General features: G+C 37.0%; 1 protein-coding gene across 4 annotated transcripts; it reads left to right on the plus strand.

Moving 5' to 3' along the window:
• Positions 1 to 4,588: 4,588 nt before the first annotated feature.
• On the plus strand, positions 4,589 to 20,219 carry adam8b (ADAM metallopeptidase domain 8b). 4 transcript variants are annotated; one of them, XM_046854722.1, is made up of 23 exons: positions 4,589 to 4,710; positions 7,397 to 7,539; positions 7,665 to 7,762; positions 8,009 to 8,087; positions 8,241 to 8,317; positions 8,425 to 8,611; positions 8,682 to 8,747; positions 8,848 to 8,919; positions 10,558 to 10,727; positions 10,835 to 10,916; positions 11,037 to 11,167; positions 11,300 to 11,486; positions 11,660 to 11,749; positions 12,885 to 13,080; positions 13,484 to 13,586; positions 16,103 to 16,274; positions 16,353 to 16,433; positions 16,532 to 16,616; positions 17,472 to 17,592; positions 17,678 to 17,798; positions 17,919 to 18,035; positions 19,541 to 19,587; positions 19,808 to 20,219. In XM_046854722.1, exons 1-23 carry the CDS (start codon positions 4,668 to 4,670, stop codon positions 19,824 to 19,826), a joined length of 2,487 nt encoding a protein of 828 aa, XP_046710678.1. In that variant the 5' UTR covers positions 4,589 to 4,667; the 3' UTR covers positions 19,827 to 20,219. The 4 variants fall into 4 exon arrangements, with proteins under 4 accessions (XP_046710678.1, XP_046710679.1, XP_046710681.1 ...); XM_046854723.1 differs by having other exon boundaries at positions 19,927 to 20,219; XM_046854725.1 differs by having other exon boundaries at positions 13,484 to 13,574.
• Positions 20,220 to 21,034: the final 815 nt, after the last annotated feature.

The following is a 21,034-nucleotide window of genomic DNA, read 5'->3' on the forward strand; positions in this document are numbered from 1 at the left end:
CAGACATTTTGACATGCAGTGTCCCAAACCAATAAAGGTGCACTTAGGGGGTGGATGTTTGTTAATAAAAAATGATCCAGCTGTTACAAATGAGGAATTAAATGAAAAGAAAGCACACTTTGTAATCATTTCAGACATTATTATAGATGTTTTGACCCTAACCCTAACCTTAACCCTAACTCTAGAACATCACAAATACACAGTGCCAGTGGTGGGCGGTCAGGTCCAGCAAATCTTTCTCTGCTGGCCTAAACACTGACCTTCATTTACAACCAAAATTCTAATATTTGTTCTATGAAATTGTATTAATTTATTCCCAACAGTTTATTCTCTTCATTTTAGCGTTTCTCTCGGCTGCACTGCTTCCAGTACGTGTATGTGGATGTTAGATTTTTTGTCCAATCAGATTTCAGCCTCTATGTGCTGCCATGTCAATCTAATCTGCCCAGGGCCTTCAAAGTATGTACCGCTGGCCTTTTTTTACCTTAGTCTCTATTAGAAATTAGTCTGTTTCTTTAACCAATCAGATTTCAAATTCGCCTCACAGGGCCAGCTAGGAGAAAGATAAATTTATTTGGTCTCGGACATACTTAAAAATCAATTTTCCAGAAAATCTAGACATTGTGAGGAGAGGTTGGCTAACCCTGAAGCTAGCTAGCGTGTCTCAGCCTGGTAAAGGGTTTGTTCACCACTTCCAGACCAGTGAATACGAGCGGTACCACTGGCTTACAGCGTCTGAGGAGCGGTGCAAATTATGAGTCTGCATCTCTGGTGAGTAGGTTGTATTTTATTTACATTTTTAAGTTTTTGTCATGTTATTAGACAAATATTGATTCTGAACTGCTCCAGATGATGTATGTGGCACAGTTGTGGTTGTATTGTAGAGGTTTGGAGTCTTAACTGGGTTTCTTGCTTTAGTAAAATGGTATTCACCCTCCATATGTGAAATGCCTCTCATTCTGTAATGCCACGTGTTGTTATATCGCGTTTTTGTATAGTTTTGATGGTGTCTATAATTGCAACGTCATAGTGGTGGTATTGAGAGGTGGATTAAGTCAGGTACGTCCTCACTGAAGACCCAAGTACCAAATGCACGGCCCACCACTGCACATTGCTGATCATAACAAAAACAATTCATTGTTTTACATTTTGATATTTACCTGTTCCTTTTACAGCAAAATCTTTTTTTATTTGCGCTATGTCCTGTAATATCTGAATAACCTCATCTTTTTTGATTCGCAATTACAGATGGATGTGGATTATGGGGTTGGTCAGAGGGGCACCTCAGCCAATGAGCAATGGCTCTAGCCACTGGATAACCCCCCCTGTGCACACCCAATGTTCCGGGTATTGGCTCAGGACCATCATGACCCTGACCAGGATAAAGCGCTTAATACAAGTCAGAAAGCGAGTGAGGAATTAGTTCGGCTCCCAGCCAGAACAACCAAAGCTGTTCAAGACTGCCCCTATGGCAATAAATAAATGCTTAAATACAAGTATATTCTGAATTGTGGCTTCATTACTTGTATACACATACAAATATTTTTTGACCTTATATTTACATGAACTGTATATTAAAATGGTAAATTTTCAAAACGCTCATAAAATGTAATAGCAAGTAGAAGGCAGGCATTTTTTTATTGCTGGACAATTTTAGCTCCTTGTGTGATGGAGAATAAAAAGACGCATTTACTTTGAATGAAAAGGAAAGACTTTCGGCCCATATTTATTTTTAGTAACACTTAATCCTTTTGTTCATAATTGGTGTGCTTTATAAGAAATAAAATAGCGGTCATGGGTCAGCTGGGAAATATATTCAAGCGTTTTTTTAAGTACGGTACAATTATTTTAAACAGTGATTTTTTTTTTAGAATAAATAACACGCGTCCATTCTGTATGCCGCAAAGTGAAGGCTGAAGGATGAAAGTCCAAGCCTTTATTGATAATTTAATTCAGCAGACAAACCTGTAGTCAGTAATCAGACAGGGATCAATTGATCAGACAAACAAAATGAAGTGCAATCAACAAAAAATGAAGGACGAATGTAAGAAATGGCAAACCTTGTTATTATTAACGTTATTATTGTATAACTTTATTCTTTTTTTTTTATTATTACTATCATTATCATTATGCAGTAATAATAATCACCTTAAGTAAGCACCTTACCTGCTTTTCTTTGGAGGTCACTGTGGATCTGGAGCTCATTGCAACACTAAACACAATAAGGGAGATTTTCCCCTGAGAAAGGATGCTGGTCAAGTGGTTTCTCATTTTATTCAGAAAGGGCCAGTGTCAGTGCAGGCTTTCATTTTATTTACAAAAAGCCAACTTTAACTTAGTTAGCAGGTAAAATAACATACAGTTTGCACTGGATTGGGACGAACCCCTGCACCCACCACCACCTTTTGCAGGATAAGATTGGACATCCCTGTGCTGATTTATCAGAGGGCACCATACATACATTTTGGACATTTTAATTAAACTGGAAAACTCAAGATTTTCACAAATATACTTATATGCAGAATACAACTTGCAGTGAAACGAAAAACCAGACTAAACTCAAACAAACCTGGGGAGAACATTCACAAATCCTTTCCTCGGATGGTACAAGGCAACACAACCGTGTGTGCAACAATGCCATTTCATTATTATTATTATTATTATTATTATTATTATTATTATTATTATTATTATTATTAGGCTCTTTTACTAATATGCATAGGATAAAAATCAATACTCTACCTAATTACAGCTGTTTATTTTTCAGTATTTGATTATACACATTTTTGTTTTTCTCTCTCATACACACACACACACACACACACACACACACATCCTGAGCCTACTGCTGCTGATTATATGATTTGTTATATGAGACAATCTGTGCCCATTACGCACCACATCAGCCTATTATTATCTATAATTTTAGTAATTATATGAGTACAAACGAATCACGGTGGCATTTTTGTAGTAAACATGAGTCACGCAGTGCAAAATGTCAGTCCAGTCTAACATATTTTACTAATATAACAGTGGACATTGGAAAAGTTCAGAAGAAATACTGGGGAATATATTATTCCAGCCTGCCCTCTATTGTACAGTGGGAGATTTTCTCACCAATACATTCTTATTTGATATCTTATAAATCCTCTTGTAATTCTGAACATCTGTCCTCTGTAAGGTGAGAACATACAATAATGCTGAACTAAGAGATGTGATATATCAACATGGTAAAAAAGCATACATCATGTCATCATACATTTCCTCTGGCCTCCTGGTAGCTTCTTTGACTGATATCCTCCTTACACAGTCATTGACAATAAAGACTTTTTTTGAGACATATTTTCCATTTTGGACTAATGGATATATCCAATGTTTAATGGGATGCTCAGCATTTAGGTTTTTTTATAGCAAACCTGTTTTACACTGTCAAGGACTTTTCCTTAGACCTGTTTTGAGAACTTTGGTTTGGATATTTCTCCAACTCTTTGCAGGAACTCTTTGCACTTTGCAGGAACAGGATTATTTAATATACATAATGACACCTTGATAACTCACAGCACCGTTCATTAATTAGTCAATAATTATTTGACTTACCCAACAGCTTTTGGAGTGGGGTGAAATGATGCAATCACAACTTATTTATTAATTTATACTGATTTCATTTTCAATCTCTTTCTTATATAGATTATTAACATATACTTCTCCTGAAAACGGAATTATTTGCAGACTCTAGCAGGACAAAATGTACAAACCCGATTCCAAAAATGTTGAGACACTGAACAAATTGTGAATAAAAAGGAATGCAATAAATTACAAATCTCATAAACTTATATTTTATTCACAATAGAATATAGATAACATATCAAATGTTAAAAGTGAGACATTTTGAAATGTCATGCCAAATATTGGCTCCTTTTGGATTTCATGAGAGCTACACATTCCAAAAAAAGTTGGGACAGGTAGCAATAAGAGGCCAGAAAAGTTAAAAGTACATATAAGGAGCAGCTGGAGGACCAATTTGCAACTTATTAAGATAATCTTTTTTTTGGGCACAAAGATTGAGGTTTATATAAGAGAGAATCTGATATTATGGCATTGTTTATACAGTAATGCAACAGTTCAGTGTAAGTTATCTGATCTGGCCTGAAGAAAAAGGGAGGGTGTTTCCTTTAATCTGATGCCATGAGTCATTGATGGTCAGTTTGTTACAGGATATCACGTGATCCAGACAGCTACAGTACTCTGTCCCTGAATAGGGGGCCTAAATAGGGGACTTGGATGGATTAGTGCTAACATGTAAAATACTGATTCTGGTTCAAATATAACCTTATATAAGTTTCCTCTGTATTAAGTTAACGCGGATCAGGAAGTTCAGGAAAGGTTCATGTATGTATATGAGGGTGTATACAGAAAAATATCAGACTAGAAGTGAAGTGAGTCAGGGGAGTGTTCCGGGAAATAACTGTGTGTGTGTGTGTGTGTGTGTGTGTGTGTGTGTGTGTGTGTTTGTGTGTTCGGTTTCAGACTCACCCACAGCTGATTACCCTCTTATACAATTACGTCATCACATCCAGGGGGCGTGGCCTGCACCAAACGCGTGTTTAGAGTCTTTCATATTCTCGTTTCAAACAATAAACTATGCTCCTTTATGAACCTGAAAAGTCATGCGTTATATCGCTGTCATCTTTTGCTTTCTGTATGACTGGGGTAAGTGATTCATTTTTATTCTTAGGAGGGAAAATGAATAGGAAAAACATGTGACAGCAAGGAACTCGAATACACTGTTATTCTGTATTCTGTATACTTTTATATTAAAACCTCACGTTTATCTTGATTGTGCTTTCATAATAATTAAAAGCAAATCAATAAATAGAAACCATGACTTCTGCTTAATTACTGCAGGTTTATTTTTAGCTTCTTATACTACAATAATAAACAATCCAGTTTTCTGTACTAATACAGCTGTTCACTGACTTCTAATGAGAGGCATTAAGTTAGTTCTTGTTTTTCAAAAGTTTTCCCAAATTTTTTTCTTCTCATTATATGGCATGGTGGAGATGTTTTAGTTCAGTTTAAAATATGATCATTGTCCAGGATGTTGGTTTAGGTTTAGGTTTGTTTTAACATCAGTATGAGAAAAGCTTTTGAGTTACTTTTTGGTGTTGATTTGTCTTATACACATGTAAGAACTATATATAAGCTTGTCTTAAGTGTTTATATGTTTGTTTGATTGATTGTATATTTGTTTATTCGTTTGTTTGGCATCAATCTATCTAGATAGTCAAGTCAAGTCAAGTTTATTTCTAAAGCGCTTTTCACAACAGACATTGTCTCAAAGCAGCTTTACAGAAATCAACAGTCAAGGTGAATGGTATGCATTTATCCCTGATGAGCAGCCTGTGGCAAGGAAAAACTCCCTTAGATGTTATGAGGAACAAACCTTGAGAGGAACCAGACTTAAAAGGGGAACCCATCCTCATTTGGGTGGCAATCCTCATTTGGATAGCTAGCAATCTAGTAATCTATCTATGCATTTCAAGTCGTCTATCCCCAAAGGACTCAATATTGTGATATATTTAATTAAATTAATTTTAATATGTATAGCAGTTTTAACAATGAACAATGATAGAATGAATAAGAATGTTCTTTATAAGTGTAAGTTTGTCCCTAATGAACAAGCCAGTGGCAACTGTGGTGAGGAAAAACTCCCCGAGATGGCATAAGGAATAAACCATGAGAGGAACTAGACCCAAGAGGGAACCCATCCTCATCTGGGTGGCACCAAATATAAATGTATTACAGCTAAACGATGTTGAGTTGTGCAGTGATGGTGATCAGATACAAACTGTAGTCCTGTGTCAGTGTAGAAGACTGTTGACATTAAGTACAGTCCAAATCCAAATTTCATGGATTCCCAGGCAATTGATAAGTAACCGTCTCCTGCTGCACAGAGTGGCCTCCAATTGAAGAGAACACCGTCCTAGGTAGGCCAGGATGAAGTGGGCAGATCCGAGGAAAGGCAAGGGGCTGGTCACTGGTACCTCAAGAGCATGTTTAACTCAACCGATAGAGAAAGACAGAGAAAAGAGGGGTGACAGACAGAAAAAAGATATGGATTATTAAGTATCCTTATTGTTGTATAAAATTTAAGGACACTGTTCAGGAGAGGACTTTCTATGGCAGCATAACTAAAAGGGAGAGCTAGGAGGGTAACACAGACATGAGAGATCTCTGGGATAAAAGATGTCTCTGTTCTATAACTGTTAGGCTTTATATGAGAAAGATCTACCCCGTACTGTCGTTTTCATTATTTGAGGTACCAACAAATAGCCTGCACCCTTTGATCTAAGTAGGCATGGATTAGTGGATAGTCATGAGGATTCTACACTCAGATACTGCGGCACGAGACTGTTAAGTGCTTTAAAAGTCAGTAGTAGTATTTTATAATCAATGCGAGATTTAATTGAAAGCCAGTGTAGACTGATTCAAGCAGGGGTGATGTGATCATATTTTCTAGATCTGGTAAGGACTCTTGCTGCTGCATTCTGGACTAACTAAAGCTTTTTTATGCACTTATTTGAACACCCAAACATTAAAGCGTCACAGTATTTTAATCTAGATATAACAAAGCATGAACTAGTTTTTCTTCATCCTGTAACGACATCATATTTCTAATTTTAGCAATATTTCTAAGGGGAAAGAAGTCTATTCTGGTAATGTTATTCACACGAGCCTCAAAAAAAAGACCAGGGTCAATAATCACAGCACTCCTTTTACAATCTTTGACTCCTGCACACACTGAGATAGAAAGACTCTCCAGAGATGCTACATATTCGGAAAGTTTACTTCAGCTGCATGCGTTCGTAGTAAAAGTACTTCCGTCTTATCTGAGTTGAGCAGAAGGATGTTATCGAGCCTCCACTGTCTAATGTCCTTTACACAGTCCTCAATATTGTTTAGATGATCGCTTTGAATATACAACTGTGTAGCAATGGAAGCGAATACCATGTTTATGTATCATTTCACCCAGAGGCAGATTTTCTGTTGAGTTATGATGATTTATCATGCACTGTCCTAAGTTTTTTATTATATATGATGCACTTCCACATATTGTGTTGTCTATTTGTACTTTATATAATCCAGTGTACTGTGCTACTGCATTATAATGTTGCTTCTGATGAAACATTTCATTTCAAAGAATAAATGAGAATGAGGAATGGTAATGCAACTGACTTACAAGTTCCGACTTGACTCAATGCGTTAAAGATGATTTATTAAAATACAGAAGGTCAAAATAATGGACAGAAGCAAAACTGTGTCATTCTTTATCTTTTAAGAATTGTTACCATTACAAATTCAGCTGTTTCTAAAAATTCTGTGTTTCTGTTAACAGGAAGCTTTACTGAGATCCCCTCAATGAGTCATGTTAAACGGTATGATGTGGTGAGACTGCAGCGACTTCATGAGAACAGTGTCAATGAACAGGTCACTAAATTACTCAAGGCTTTCGGTGGAATTGGGGTTCGGAGATTTTTGGTATAAAAAGCCGTCACGTCTGCTGTTAAGCCTGTCATATGCATTTCAGATTCTTATCGTTGTTACTGTAAGCAGCCTGAAACTATAAATGTCATACATATATCAATAAATGCTTTTTCTCCTAGAATTTGGAATCGAACAAACATGAAAAGTATCCTGAGAAACTTCTGTATGAGCTGTTCTTTAATGGAAATAACCATACAGTTCACTTGCAAAAGAATAGGTACATTTTTTTAATTATTATAAATATAATCATTAATGAAATTAGTTAAATATAAGTCGCTCTGGATAAAGGCAACTGCCAAAATGCCATAAATATAAATGTAAATACTTTTTATATACATAGGCTTTTATATATATATATATATATATATATATATATATATATATATATATATATATATATATATATATATATATATAATTTTAATTAAAAAAATATATTAATATAATTTCTATAAATTCTTAGACTTCTCATTGGACATAACTACACCGAAATACATTATGAAGCAGATGGTTCAACTCGGATGACATCTCCAAAGCTTGAGGTGAGTCTACTTCTTTATTTTATTGAACTAAAATCCGAACAAAGGCATATTAATGCTATTATTCTATACCTTCAAATGAATTTAAAATTTTTAATACTATACTGATTCTATATTTATTATTTTTGTTAAGATGGGATTATTTCTATTTTGCAGGACCACTGTTATTATCATGGACATATAGACGGAATGGAGGATTCGTCAGTAAGTGTTGGAATCTGCTCTGGCATGAGGTAATGTCCAGTCTTATATCCAGCAGAGGAGAAGGGGAATGTTTATATCCATAGACATAAATATGTCATATGACTATTTAGTGTGTGTAATTTTCTTTGCTCTGTAGAGGTTTTGTGAGGGCTGAAAAGCACATGATGTACCTGATCGAGCCTCTGAGTGACAGCATTGACGGAGACCACGCCTTCTACAAGCAGGAATACCTGCGGAGGAAGAGGAGTGCTAATGGAGACTCTGGTGTAGCTATTTATGACCCGGAGCGCACAGTGGCAGCCCTCTTCAAACGCAGCAGCTGGGTATGTGCCACTAAAATGACTCCTGTCATCATCCGGATTACCAGCTTTTTCTCATTGTTTTTTTTTTTAGAAGGGCAGAACGGCATTTCAGACCCAGAGATACGTCGAGCTGTTTCTAGTGGTTGACAATACCGAAGTAAGAACTTTATTTCGACACATAAACAAACATAAAGGCTCACTTCTACTTTGACATGTGCCATAAGTCACAAGTGATGGTTTATGTTTCTCTCTTGCAGTACAGAAGATTTAGGTCAAATGATGAGAGAGTACGGGCAAGGATGTTGGAAGCTATAAATCATGTTGATAAGGTATTTTCTTTCTGGCGATATCTGATATAAAGGGTGTAACTCAGTGCCACTGTCGCTTACTATCTGTATCTGTTTGGACTTTTAGATATTTGTATCTGTATTTTGATGTTTGCTTAAAATAGTCATTTAAAGAACACAATTCCTGGACTTCCTTAACCTCAGTTGTTGTTAGGTCACTGGCGTGTGCTATAGCCGCAACTACAGTGTTTATTTTTTAGTGATTCGGTGATCCGTAGTGATATGGCTTTATTTTATAAGCTCACTAAATGTCGAGGTACAGTGGTCCCCCGGTTATCGAACGGCTCGGATATCGAACATTCCGGTTAGCGAACGGTTTTTCGAACGAAATTTCGAACAAAGACGAACAAAGTTCCAGTTATCGAACGCCACCCACGCTGCCCAACCCAGCGCGAGGGGAAGAAACTGCTTCCGCTTCAACCATCGCTGAGTAAGCATCTATCGCAACTTCTGTTTGTGAACAATATTAGTGATATTTAGCGGTAAGAACAGTAATCATTTTGTTTCTTACTCTTGTAAAGTTGTTAATTTATACTTTTACCGAGCCAACACAAAATACCCACAGAGATCGGGATAATCCGGCAAAAGGCAGTCCATAAATAATATCCACGGTGCTTTACGGAGGAAGCCCGATTGCGATGAGCTCAATGTGGGCGGGGCACGGGGCATTCCCTGAAGCACCAGGTATGACAGCCACCGAAGGGGGTGTGGCAGGGGGATTCCTGACAGTATTAATACGGCTAAAAACAGTAAAAAATTGTTAATTATTGGGTATTGGTGGAGTTCGGGAATGGATTAATTGGTTTTCCATTATTTTTTATGGGATAATTAGGTCCGGTTTTCGAACATTTCGGATTTCGAACGGTTTTAAGAGACGAATTTACATCAACCAGATGTAAACAAACCAACAAACAAAATACAATGCAGCATAAGGACCGATAGATGCAAATGCAGGTAAATCGTATTTATACAATGAAAGCAAACAAATCTAGAATAGGTAGAGGACACAGAAACAATTCGAGTGATCTAAAAAGAGAATAAAGCTGAATAGTCAAGAAATATGAATGATGTTAATTAACATTATAGTGTTGTTCTGATGCTGTAAACTCCCCTTCGTTAGTGACATGCAAGATTTATCTGCACAACTCATCATTTCAAGACACATTTACACAAAAAATTTAAGCTCGACAGATTCTGACAACCGGTTTAACTATTTTGCATTCAATGACTTATGCAATGAACTGATGCTGAGATGTTTTGAGGGTTGAGACCATTCAGGTGAGGACCAGTAAAGTATATTTTGATCAACATGTACATACACAACTGATAATGTAGGAAACAGCAGACAATTGTACACAAATCTGTTTAATGGGAAATGCATTTATGAGGTCCACAAGTGACTAAATAATGTGGAGGTTGAACAAGTAATTTAGAGAATTTAATATCTGATCTAAGAAAAACTGTATTATCTCTATTATATATATTTTGAATGTATTATTTGTCCAATCCAAATAACGTGTTAATATTCCTAATGTAAAAGCAAGTTTAAATCCTGCATGATATTTGTTAAATATCTCTATATCTCATAGCTAAGCTTATATCCCCTTTTATTATTCATAGTTCTATCGTCCGCACAATATCCGTGTGCTGCTGGTGGGTCTGGAGGTGTGGAATGTGGAGGATCAGATCGTGGTTAGTGCGAGTGATAATATCACTCTCACCAGATTTATAGAATGGCGCGAGAAGGACCTGCTCAGCAGAGTCAAGCACGATAACGCACAATTAGTAACGTGAGTATTACACCTGGGAGTCTGGACCACAAATCGTTGTCACACGTGAAGTTTATTGCAGTGTTTTCACCGTCTCTCTATCGTTGTTTGTCTTCTGTTTGATGCAGTGGAGCAGATTTTTTGGGGAGCACAGTGGGGTTGGCGAACAAATTTGCAATGTGCACTAAAGCCTCTGGAGGTGTTAATCAGGTAACCTCAGGCCTGTATTGCATAAATAAGTAAACAAATTGGCAAAAATGCTTTTAAAAGATGTAATATAGGAAAAAAACAACTATATTATAGGAACATTTCTATTCGTTTATTACTCAGGATCATAGCACGAGTCCATTGGGCTTGGCTGCAACCATTGCACATGAGATGGGACACAACATGGGTATGTCCCATGATGTACAGGGCTGCACTTGTGGCCTTTCTGACTGCATCATGACTGAAGTTGTAAAGTAAGATCTTTCATTCGTGCAAGCTATTCATGATGAACAGGGTGAAATAAATGAGGGCATAAAGTGTTGCAGTTCCTCTAAATGTGTAAGTTTTTTGCATTTCACAAAACGAACCTGTGCTGTTTACCACAGCTCAGCTGCCGCAGTGTTCCCGGAGCTGTTCAGCGATTGCAGTCTGGAAGATCTCCGAATATTTTTGGAGAATGCTAACCCTGGGTGCCTACTGGACCGCCCCAGCTCAGACAGGCTTTATGGTGGACCCGTCTGCGGTAACGCTCTCCTCGACCCTGGGGAGGACTGTGATTGCGGGACAGTAGACGTGAGCGCTCTCTTATTTTTCTTTCCACTGTAAATAATTTGCTACAGGGTCTGTTGATTCAGGCCATTCGAGAAATGTTTTGAATTCTTGCTCAGGTTTTGTATATACACTGCATTCTTGCGGCAAGAACGTAATGATGTCTCATTCTGTGTAATGTCCTGTTGCGCTTGCAGGAGTGTAACAGCCCATGCTGCAATGCCAAAACCTGCAAGTTCACAAACGGATCTCGGTGTGCGCATGGAGAGTGCTGTGAAAACTGCCAGGTAGGGTGCCATCCCACGTGATTAGCCAGAACTACAGATTGACCGATAGTGGATTTCTACAGAAACTGTTTGCTAGGATCGTACTTGCCAATAACTAATTAATTACTGGATTAAACGAACATAACACTCCATGTAAAATAGTACTGAACTTTATTACAAACAAAAAAAATAAGTACTGAATCATGACAATGTGCTAAATAAAATAAATATAAATGTATTAATTAATAAATATATTATAGAATTACTAAATTATAAATAAGAAATATAATATCTTCTTGCAAGTTTCATGTGTAGAGACAAACAGCACATGACATCGCCACTAGAGGCCACTCTTTTAATGACAGCGTACAGGAAGCCGGAAAAACTATTGCGGATTTTTGCTGATTAATCTGCAAAACCGATTAATCGGTCAACTTCGAACCACAACCATTTCATTGAGATAAAAATGGCTGTCTTCTGCAGTTGCAACTTACTCTGTATAGTCCTTTTTTGAAATATTTAAAGACAAGCCTTTTTTCAGCCAACATTTCATCTATAATTTCCACAACAAATAAAATCATCTTTATACCCCGGGGGAAACAGAACACGGTTAAAGGCAACATCAGAGAGCCACTATACTGAGAGCAAATGTTTAAGGTTTTCAAGAAGTACAAACAGTTTGTAATGTAGATTAAGAAACCATGTTCTATTTATTAATAAAGGGTGTCAATAATAATGGAAATCATTATGTAGTTTTACATGACCAATTTCCGAACTATTTATGTTCGAGCTTACTGTGATGTTTTTCATCAAAAAGAGTAGAGGAAAGCAGAATTAAACTGGAGGCATTGCACAGGAAATGTTTAGTTTTCAGTATTGCATCATAAGTCTTATCAAAGTATCAATTTCTGTCATTTCTCAAGGCCATAAAAACAAGAAGCACCAGGGTGGCATAAGTATTAGTAAGACTTATAGATGTAACACAGATACATATTTATCAGTTGAATTCTTTTTTTGAAATGAGCAATAATCAACAAAATGACTTCATAGACAAAAAGTACTGTACAATTGTAGAGATGATCTTTGCTTAGTTTTTGGATATAAATTTTAATAATACAGTATATAACCGGCTGGGGTTTTTTTTGTTTCTTTCCAGATAAAACAAGCTGGCAGTCTTTGTCGTGCCGTAGTGAATGAGTGCGATCTGGAAGAATACTGCACAGGAATGTCAGAAAAGTGTCCGGAGGACAGCTTTAAAATGAATGGGATACTTTGCAGTTATGGAGACAGTTACTGCTATAATGGTCAATGTCCGACTCATCTCCAACACTGCAAGAGACTGTGGGGAAAAGGTACCTGTGCATAAAAGCGTTTTTTTAAGAATTTTTGTTTCTCTCAGGTTGTAACGATCCTCAAAAAGAATCCTCTTGGCTTCCTTTGGCACTCTTGCCAACCAGAGAGCACATTCTCCGTTGACTCCTGGTCATGGATGATTGATAATGTATGGATGATGATACAGTAACAGTATTTTGGTTAGGGTCATCACTTGACTCATCCGTCGTCCAATCTTGAGTTCAGGTTACTGACTTTATGGGGTTCTGTATGTTGTTCTTTATGTATCAGCCTGGGTCACCACTGGGTTTTCTAGGTTCCTCCTATTATAATATGCAATTATCATATTAATATGTAAGTATTTAGTGCAGAATCCAAAGTTACAATTATTTGTATTTCAGAAAAAATAATTTCTTTTCACAGATGCCAAAGTGGGTTCGAGTGTGTGCTTTTTCAGGAATACATTCGGGAAAAATGATTCCCATTGTGGAAGGAGCAAATATGGCTACAGGAGGTGTGCAAAACAGTAGGTCATAACTTTATTAGCCTCAGTTTCTACCAGGTCCCAGGGCATTCTGGGGAAAAATGTCTATAGATTTGACGCTGAATGTAGGGGTGTAAGAAAATATTGATACACGTGAGTATCGCGATATTTAGTTTGGCGATACTGCATCGATTCTCAAAAACACAATATTGATATATTTTTTACATGAATACAAGATTTATGTCAGTTGTTTCGTTTTAAGTTTATATCCCGACCTCTAGATAGATAGCAGTCTTTATCTCTAAACTTATACCGTAACAGGAAATACTAGCATAATGGTACACCACTAATTTTAGCGTTCAGTAAGTGCAGCCTTTAAGGCACAAATTACGCCTCGCCTGATAAAAAGTGCAACCACAAACACCACATGTTGTTCCTAAGCTGTTTAATTTCATTTTAACATTTTCCCACCTGACAGACAAACTGCACATAAACAAAATTTCAATCGGATCAAGTCAGTCAACGCAAATCAGTTTCAAATCAATCAATTAATGCAAATCAGACCAAATTGAATGGTGTTCGGGTTTAAAGTTTTTTTGGCTAAGGTTTGTTCTTAATGACGGCTTTCCTAAAATTATATCCTATTCCTAAAATAAGAAACACCCCAGTATATCTCCTTACTTACAGTATCGCAGTGTATCACAACATATCGTATCGCAGGCCCTGTTTTGTGATGCGCATCATATCGTCAGTCTCTTCCCGACACACAACCCTAGCTGTATGATTTATTGTGCCCTTAAAGAGCCGCTATCCAAATATATATGGTGCAATTTCAGAGAATCTCATTTCCACATTTGTAGTAGATTTAGCTAGTGTGTGTTCAACAAGCATCCCTCAAAAGTTTCTTTAGTGGAGGAGAAGACAAGAGCAAGCGATGGTGATATCAAAGAGACATATACTGGTGAGAGAAAGGGAAAAAAGCAACAATAAATTTGTCAGCATCAAAAATATGAGGACTTACATATCTAACATATTGGGTAGTCCCTCAATGGGCAGTTCACATGCTCCAGCCATCATATGTGTAATACAGTGTACAGTACATCGGTTAATGAATCAATGAAGCCCTCATAATTACTCTCAGCATTGACAGACAAACCACTGGATTATTTTCAACAAACCGGACAACAGCAGCTACTAAAAGCCTCCACGTCTACAAATAGTAGCATCACTGAGAGCACCATACTTGGTGATGTGTGGCTGTTAATATTGCTACAAAAGATTAAAGACCCCTGCCTTAGGTTAGCACTCCTTCTGTTCCATATAGCTGAAAGTATTGCTCCTAGGGTTAGAAACAATTGCTTTTCGGTATATCTTCAGTATCCAAATTGTAATTTTCACTGAACATGTGTAGCCTTTTAGGACATTCTGATGGATGTAATTCGATCCAAAATCCATCTAACGATGTATTGTTGTCGTATAATCTGACATGGAGAACACGTCTTTAGCCGACCTTTTATTGGGAACATCTCAAACAATGTAGCAGGTAATAATCTTAAAAGACAGTAGTGATCTTACAGTCAGAAAACCTGCTTATATATTTTGACACCTGTAGATAAAGCTCTTTCTGCAGACCGTGTGTGTTTTTACACACATTCTCAGCTTTCCTGTGTTTTCTGTTGAGATGAGATTATGTCGAAACGGAGCGAGGTTAACAAATGTGGCAACTATGATGTGGCTATTTACGGCAGATATACAGACAGATGTAGTTTTGTCTGTAATAAATTGAATGAAATAGGAAAAAAAATGGTAGTTACAAACAATGTTGGTGACTTATAGTGGCATCACGTTTTATTTTTTTTAACACTGAAGGTAAACATATTAAAAATCAAGAAATTTCAAGAGAATTTTATTTGTGGTTGAGATGCAGGCAGTTAAAAGATAGATATAAGTTTAGACAATCCTGTAGTATATATGAGAGGTGTTCGAGTCAAACCGAGAATTGAAGGAGTAAAAATGGACGCTAATGTGGCGGTACTACACGCAGTAGTAAGTGGCTTGTGTGCCGTATTACTGAAGCGGCGCACAAGTCGCAGATAAGTCCAGAGACCCTTAATCAAGATGGCAGTGTTAGTGCATATGCATGGAACAGGTAATAAAGTCTCTTGTGAACGAGGGTGTACAACCCGCGGATATCTACAGAAGTCTTTAAGCACAGTACGGTGATGAGACGCTCCACTGTCGTATGTCCATCAGTGGCCATCCCAGTCATGGTGGTTCCCTGATGATGAAGTGAAGAAGGCTGTCCTAGGATGGTTCAGGCATACAAATCTTTCTATGCAGAATCTCTCCATTTATTTATATTTATATTATTTTATAAACTCAAAAGTCCCAGTTTAACTTAAATGCCCCACATAATAAATAAATGTCCAGATTTAAGGTTTTTTTAAGTTTTTTTCCAGGTTATAAAAAAATAAATTAAAAAAATTATATGAAAATCTCTGAATAATTTCTTCAAGTTTCTTTGTGATTAATATGATTTTTTTTTTTCTTCCTCACAGAGACATCTACTGTGGAAGTATATTTTGCACTGGGGGTAACAAGTTTCCCATTACCGGTCTAAAAGCTCAGTTGTTGACGAATACTGGAGAAATATGCAACATTGTCGGGGAGCGATCGGAGGAAGAGAACCTAAGCATGGTACCTACGGGAACAAAGTGTGGCCCGAACAAAGTAAGAAAGCCGGAATTTTGGGTTTGTGCAACCTTTCGGCTCTGTCCGGCTTCACATTTGTTATTGTTTTGGTCCCAGGTCTGCTTCGACAACATGTGCCAGGATGTGAAAGTGTACGACGTGAGCGTAGACTGCTCAGGGAAATGTCACGGACATGGGGTGAGAGTCTTAATGCGATTGCAGAGGCGTCATGACAAGAGCAGAATGTGATTATAGGGTTAAACAGAATTCCCATAATACCCTGTGTGTCCTGGTAGGTTTGTGATCATCAAAAACGATGTCAGTGTGAACCTGGATGGGCTCCGCCATACTGCGATGTGAAATACGCAGATGTGCCTGCTGGTAAGGAAATACAGGATTTATTTACCGTATTTTTCGGACTATAATACTTTTTTCCCAGGTTTTGACCCCCGCGGCTTAAACAACGAAGCGGTTAATTTATGGATTTTTCCTGGGTTTTTCCTGGTTTCACAAACTTCAAGCCAAAAAACTGAACGATGTAACCTCACCTGTGTTCTGAGCTGCACGGCATCGGGAGAAAAGCTTTTTAAACGCACGACGATGCCAAAAGAAAAACTCGAGATAAATAGTTGTGAAAGGAAGGAGGAAGACAGTGAACAATGACTTTCTTGGTCGGCTACTGTGTAGATACAAGCCGTTGTAACGCGTTGAGTCTGGGTGAAGGGAGAGCTCACTAACTCCAGTTGTAACAGAAATCATATAAGCACAGACAATTTTCCAAACCGCGTGCTTTTTTATTCTTCTTGGCAACAGTGTTACGGGTTAGTCAAAGAAACTTAGAAATGAGCATCAGAAAATAATAAGGACATATTCCTCGGCCTTGCACACATGCAGTAATACCGGAAAAATGCGACGGCAGGCTATTCCCAAAATGCCGCTCTGCTCTTAAAGGAGCCACAACATATTTCACCCGTTACACCGTGTAACAGACACTGTCTTTTGTTAAAGACTGTGTAAAGTTCATTAGTTTCAGTGTAGACACTTGCGGTTTATAGACAGATGCGGCTTATTTATGTTCAAAATAAAAATCTTTGTCAAATTCAGTGGGTGCGCTTATATATAGGTGCGCTTTATAGTCCGGAAATTACGGTATACTTATGCAGTGTCACTGGTTTGGTAACTAGTTTCTTTTGCACATCATAATATCTAGCTGATCGCTGTGTGTTTGGTCTGCAGCAAAAAACACGACAATCCTCATCGTCTCAGTTGCAGCTGGAGTTCTGTTGGTTTTGGCAGCAGGATTTGGGAGTTGGATTTACTGTAAAAAGAGAAAGGATACTGGCTCGAGGCGAAAACGGTGAGTCAGCAAGCGTTCGCTTTTTGTCCTTCCCATGTGTGTAATTAACACACTACGCATTTATGTTATTCTTTTCGGTTTATAGAAAAGCTGACCCAGAGTTCGTAAAAAATCGCCCCAACATCGGCGAGCCTACATTAATAAGTTCGACCGCCACCAAGCCTAACTTCTCACACACATGCACCCCGACAAGGACGGCCCCCCAGGTGAGTTCTCGCTCATTCGGTTCGCAGCAGCACGCAGTTATACAACGCAGTCTGCGAAATAGCAGATGTGCTCTCTGATGCCATATTTAACAATTCATTTGGACATGTTGACTTTTGCAGCCCCCGCTTAAGAACATGGCCCAACAGCCACCTTATACAGCTCCATCCATTTCTTTACCCATTGAGATGAAGCCACTACCTCCCTCTAAGCCTCCACGTCCTGCTGGCGCCAAACAGGTGAGGAACCACATGTTGCGCTATAGTGAACATACACATGAGTACACCTTTTCTTAGCTTTACTAAACCTTTACCTGCCTGTGCAACCAAAAACTTTTGATTCTTTACAAAACACATTCAAAGGAATCCCGATTAAACCAGTTCAGGACTCTCAAAAAGAAAATGTTTGCCCTTTGGTCCAGAGTTTCTGATTCCGAATCTGAGGACCTCAATTGAGCCAAGAGAGCAAAAAAATAGTCTTGTTTCCTAAGTGAAAGAGGTGGATCACAGTGAATTCTGACATGTATCAGGAAGAGAATAGATAGCACTTTACTTCAAGGGCTATCAACTATAAGTGCTTTACATCACTTATGATTATTATGATGCAGCTAAGAGCAGCAGTTTGAAATGAAGATAGAGAAAACACGTATCAGCCTTCGGTTTTCCCAGTTGCAATTTTTCATATGATGGGGAGAGCTGTTTAGTTGCTGGCAAAATTTCATGCACCTGTGGCTTTATCTCAACTATGATTTCGCATTATGCTTAAAGGTCCTACATAGTGCATTCTGCTCTGTCATGTTAAGTGTAGAGGTTGACCGATACTGGGTAAAAAAACAAAACCAAAAAAACCCATAACACTCCATGTAAAATAGTACTGAACTTTATTACAAAAAAAAAAGAAATGTGTACAATAAAATGTGCTAAATGAAATAAATATGAATATATTTATATAATATAGAATATATAAATATAGCGCTCTCTGTGCAGCGCGCAGTCTCACATGTAAAAACAAACAGGACTAGCGAGTCGCCTCTTGAGGCCGCTCTCTGTCGCCCTCTAGCAAACGGACGCAAGCCGGAAAAACTAGCGATAAACTATCTGTGCTGATTAATCGGCAAAACTGATGAATCGGTCTACCTCTAGAAGGGTGTAGAAATTCATTTAACTAGCTAAATATTGCAACGAAAACATTTCTGCAGGGAAGAAAATCAAGCAAACCTTTTCATGATAATTGAAGTTAAAGTAAAGATATATGTTTACATTAATAGGGCATTCATGATGCATTTGTTTCCCCCAAGTTTGTTCCCAATTTGGTCACCTGCGAATTCCCACCTATCAGCCAGCTCAACTCTGTCAAACGACAGCTACCTGGCTTCCTTTGGCACTCAATATAAGCAATATCTACCTTCTACTGCACACATAAGCTAACAAGCACTCATGCGATACCAGTATTAATGGTAGTGGTTGGGAGGAGTGGCATAAGCTTTCCAGCAGAGACCTGGGCCTTCCCTGACTGCCCATGACTAACAAATATATGCAATTTAGCTTTATAAACATAAGTATCTAATATCCAATTGGAGTTAAAGAGAAGAAATTTGTACAGATAAATTAACAGGGAAATCGTGTTTTACAGCGAAATTACACACTAGCAACAAAATAAATCACAATATGAATGTTTTTATTTAGTTTATTGTATTTTTCAGTTTCTGATTGGGGTTAATTTTTTTGTTATTGTACAAATTCAGGTGAACAGACCTCCTTGTCCTCCTTTGGCTCTAGAAAACAGCAAGAGGTAAGAACTTCATATCTATTTTACCATATGCACTGCTGAGGGAAATATTACAGTCTGGTTTTAAAATAATTTAAAATAATTGAGATTGTAATTGAAACTAATGAGTCATAATATATGAATTATAGTTTTTCCAAGTCTTTTGAATGCTTTGTATCATCCTTTGATCAGCAGAGTTCATCAGTGCTTTAAAATGATGAATTAAAAGCACTGTGTTTTACAGACTGAAAGAGAGGAAGTGAAAATTACCCAGAGGCCTCTGACTTCTCGAAGGAAATGACTATGAATCATAAAGAATCATCATGCAGATTGATAATGGATTTTTTTGTCTGCTTTTTTCAGGTATATTTTGTGACTAATAACACCGCAGTGGTGACACATCAGTGTGCAGTCATGTCCTTTTTTGTGCTTGTTCTCTAATGCAGAGAGGAACATTAAGTTGAATTATGCTGGACGTAGGTTTTACTTAACTGAACTTGAAAATGTATGTATATTACAAATATGCTTTTTAATGTATAATACTATTACATCCATCATTTATTTAATGCAAATCCTGCCTTTAAAGACCCAAACAAAATTTTAAGTATAATAAATGTGTGTGTGTGTGTGTGTGTGTGTTTATATATATATATATATATATATATATATATATATATATATATATATATATATATATATATATATATATATATATAAAACACATATAACACATAATTATGTATTATTTATATACTGCACTGAATGACACTGAATACATTTTTGTACAGAACTTTGGATTGAATATATATACTGTATAATAAATAAATATATATAAATATATATACATAAAAAAGTTAGATACTGTGAATATTGTCCCTAATTTTTATAACATATTTTTGCTGTTTGTGTTCTTTATACATTAAAATTACATGTTTGAAGCTGTTTTTAATTGGACTCTTTTTTTAAAGTGATTCTAAGGATTGAAATATTTTATTGCTAGTTTATTAAATTTTGAATCAATAGGATGAGGTAAAAATTACACTGTGAACAATTACACTAATTGTAAGGTATTTAATTTTGACAGCATTTTCATTTTACAGGAAGGTTTTGCAAGAAAAGACAATTACAGAAGCACATTAGTTTGAAAACAACAAAAACAAGAGAAAACACGATGCATTTTGGGATACGCTAACATTTTAAGTGGTTTCTCTTGTAAGAAATGTGTAGATCATCCATGCCCTTTATTTAGGTGAGCATTTTAGTTCAACACAAACATCTTTAATTGTACAATATTGTCCAAAAAAATCTAACTGTTTACTAAAGCATTGCAATTAGTTTTTTTATGCACTGTGAATTCAAATTTACAGTTGAAAATATATTTCTCTAAAACTGGCATGTTTGTCTTTATTTATTCAAAATTACTTACTCTTGAGACTGAAACTCAAAGGCTTAAAGATTAAAGCACCATTTC

The sequence above is a fragment of the Silurus meridionalis genome, chromosome 7 (genome assembly GCF_014805685.1).
Source record: "Silurus meridionalis isolate SWU-2019-XX chromosome 7, ASM1480568v1, whole genome shotgun sequence".
In the NCBI taxonomy this organism is placed as follows: domain Eukaryota; kingdom Metazoa; phylum Chordata; class Actinopteri; order Siluriformes; family Siluridae; genus Silurus; species Silurus meridionalis.

What these genes read in the sequence shown, in the direction of transcription:
- adam8b (XM_046854722.1), top strand. Translation starts at nt 4,668, where the DNA reads ATGCGTTATATCGCTGTCATCTTTTGCTTTCTGTATGACTGGG. An exon ending in TTGCTTTCTGTATGACTGGG is followed by an intron (nt 4,711 to 7,396) that starts GTAAGTGATTCA and finishes TTCTGTTAACAG; the next exon opens with GAAGCTTTACTGAGATCCCC. An exon ending in TGACATCTCCAAAGCTTGAG is followed by an intron (nt 8,088 to 8,240) that starts GTGAGTCTACTT and finishes TCTATTTTGCAG; the next exon opens with GACCACTGTTATTATCATGG.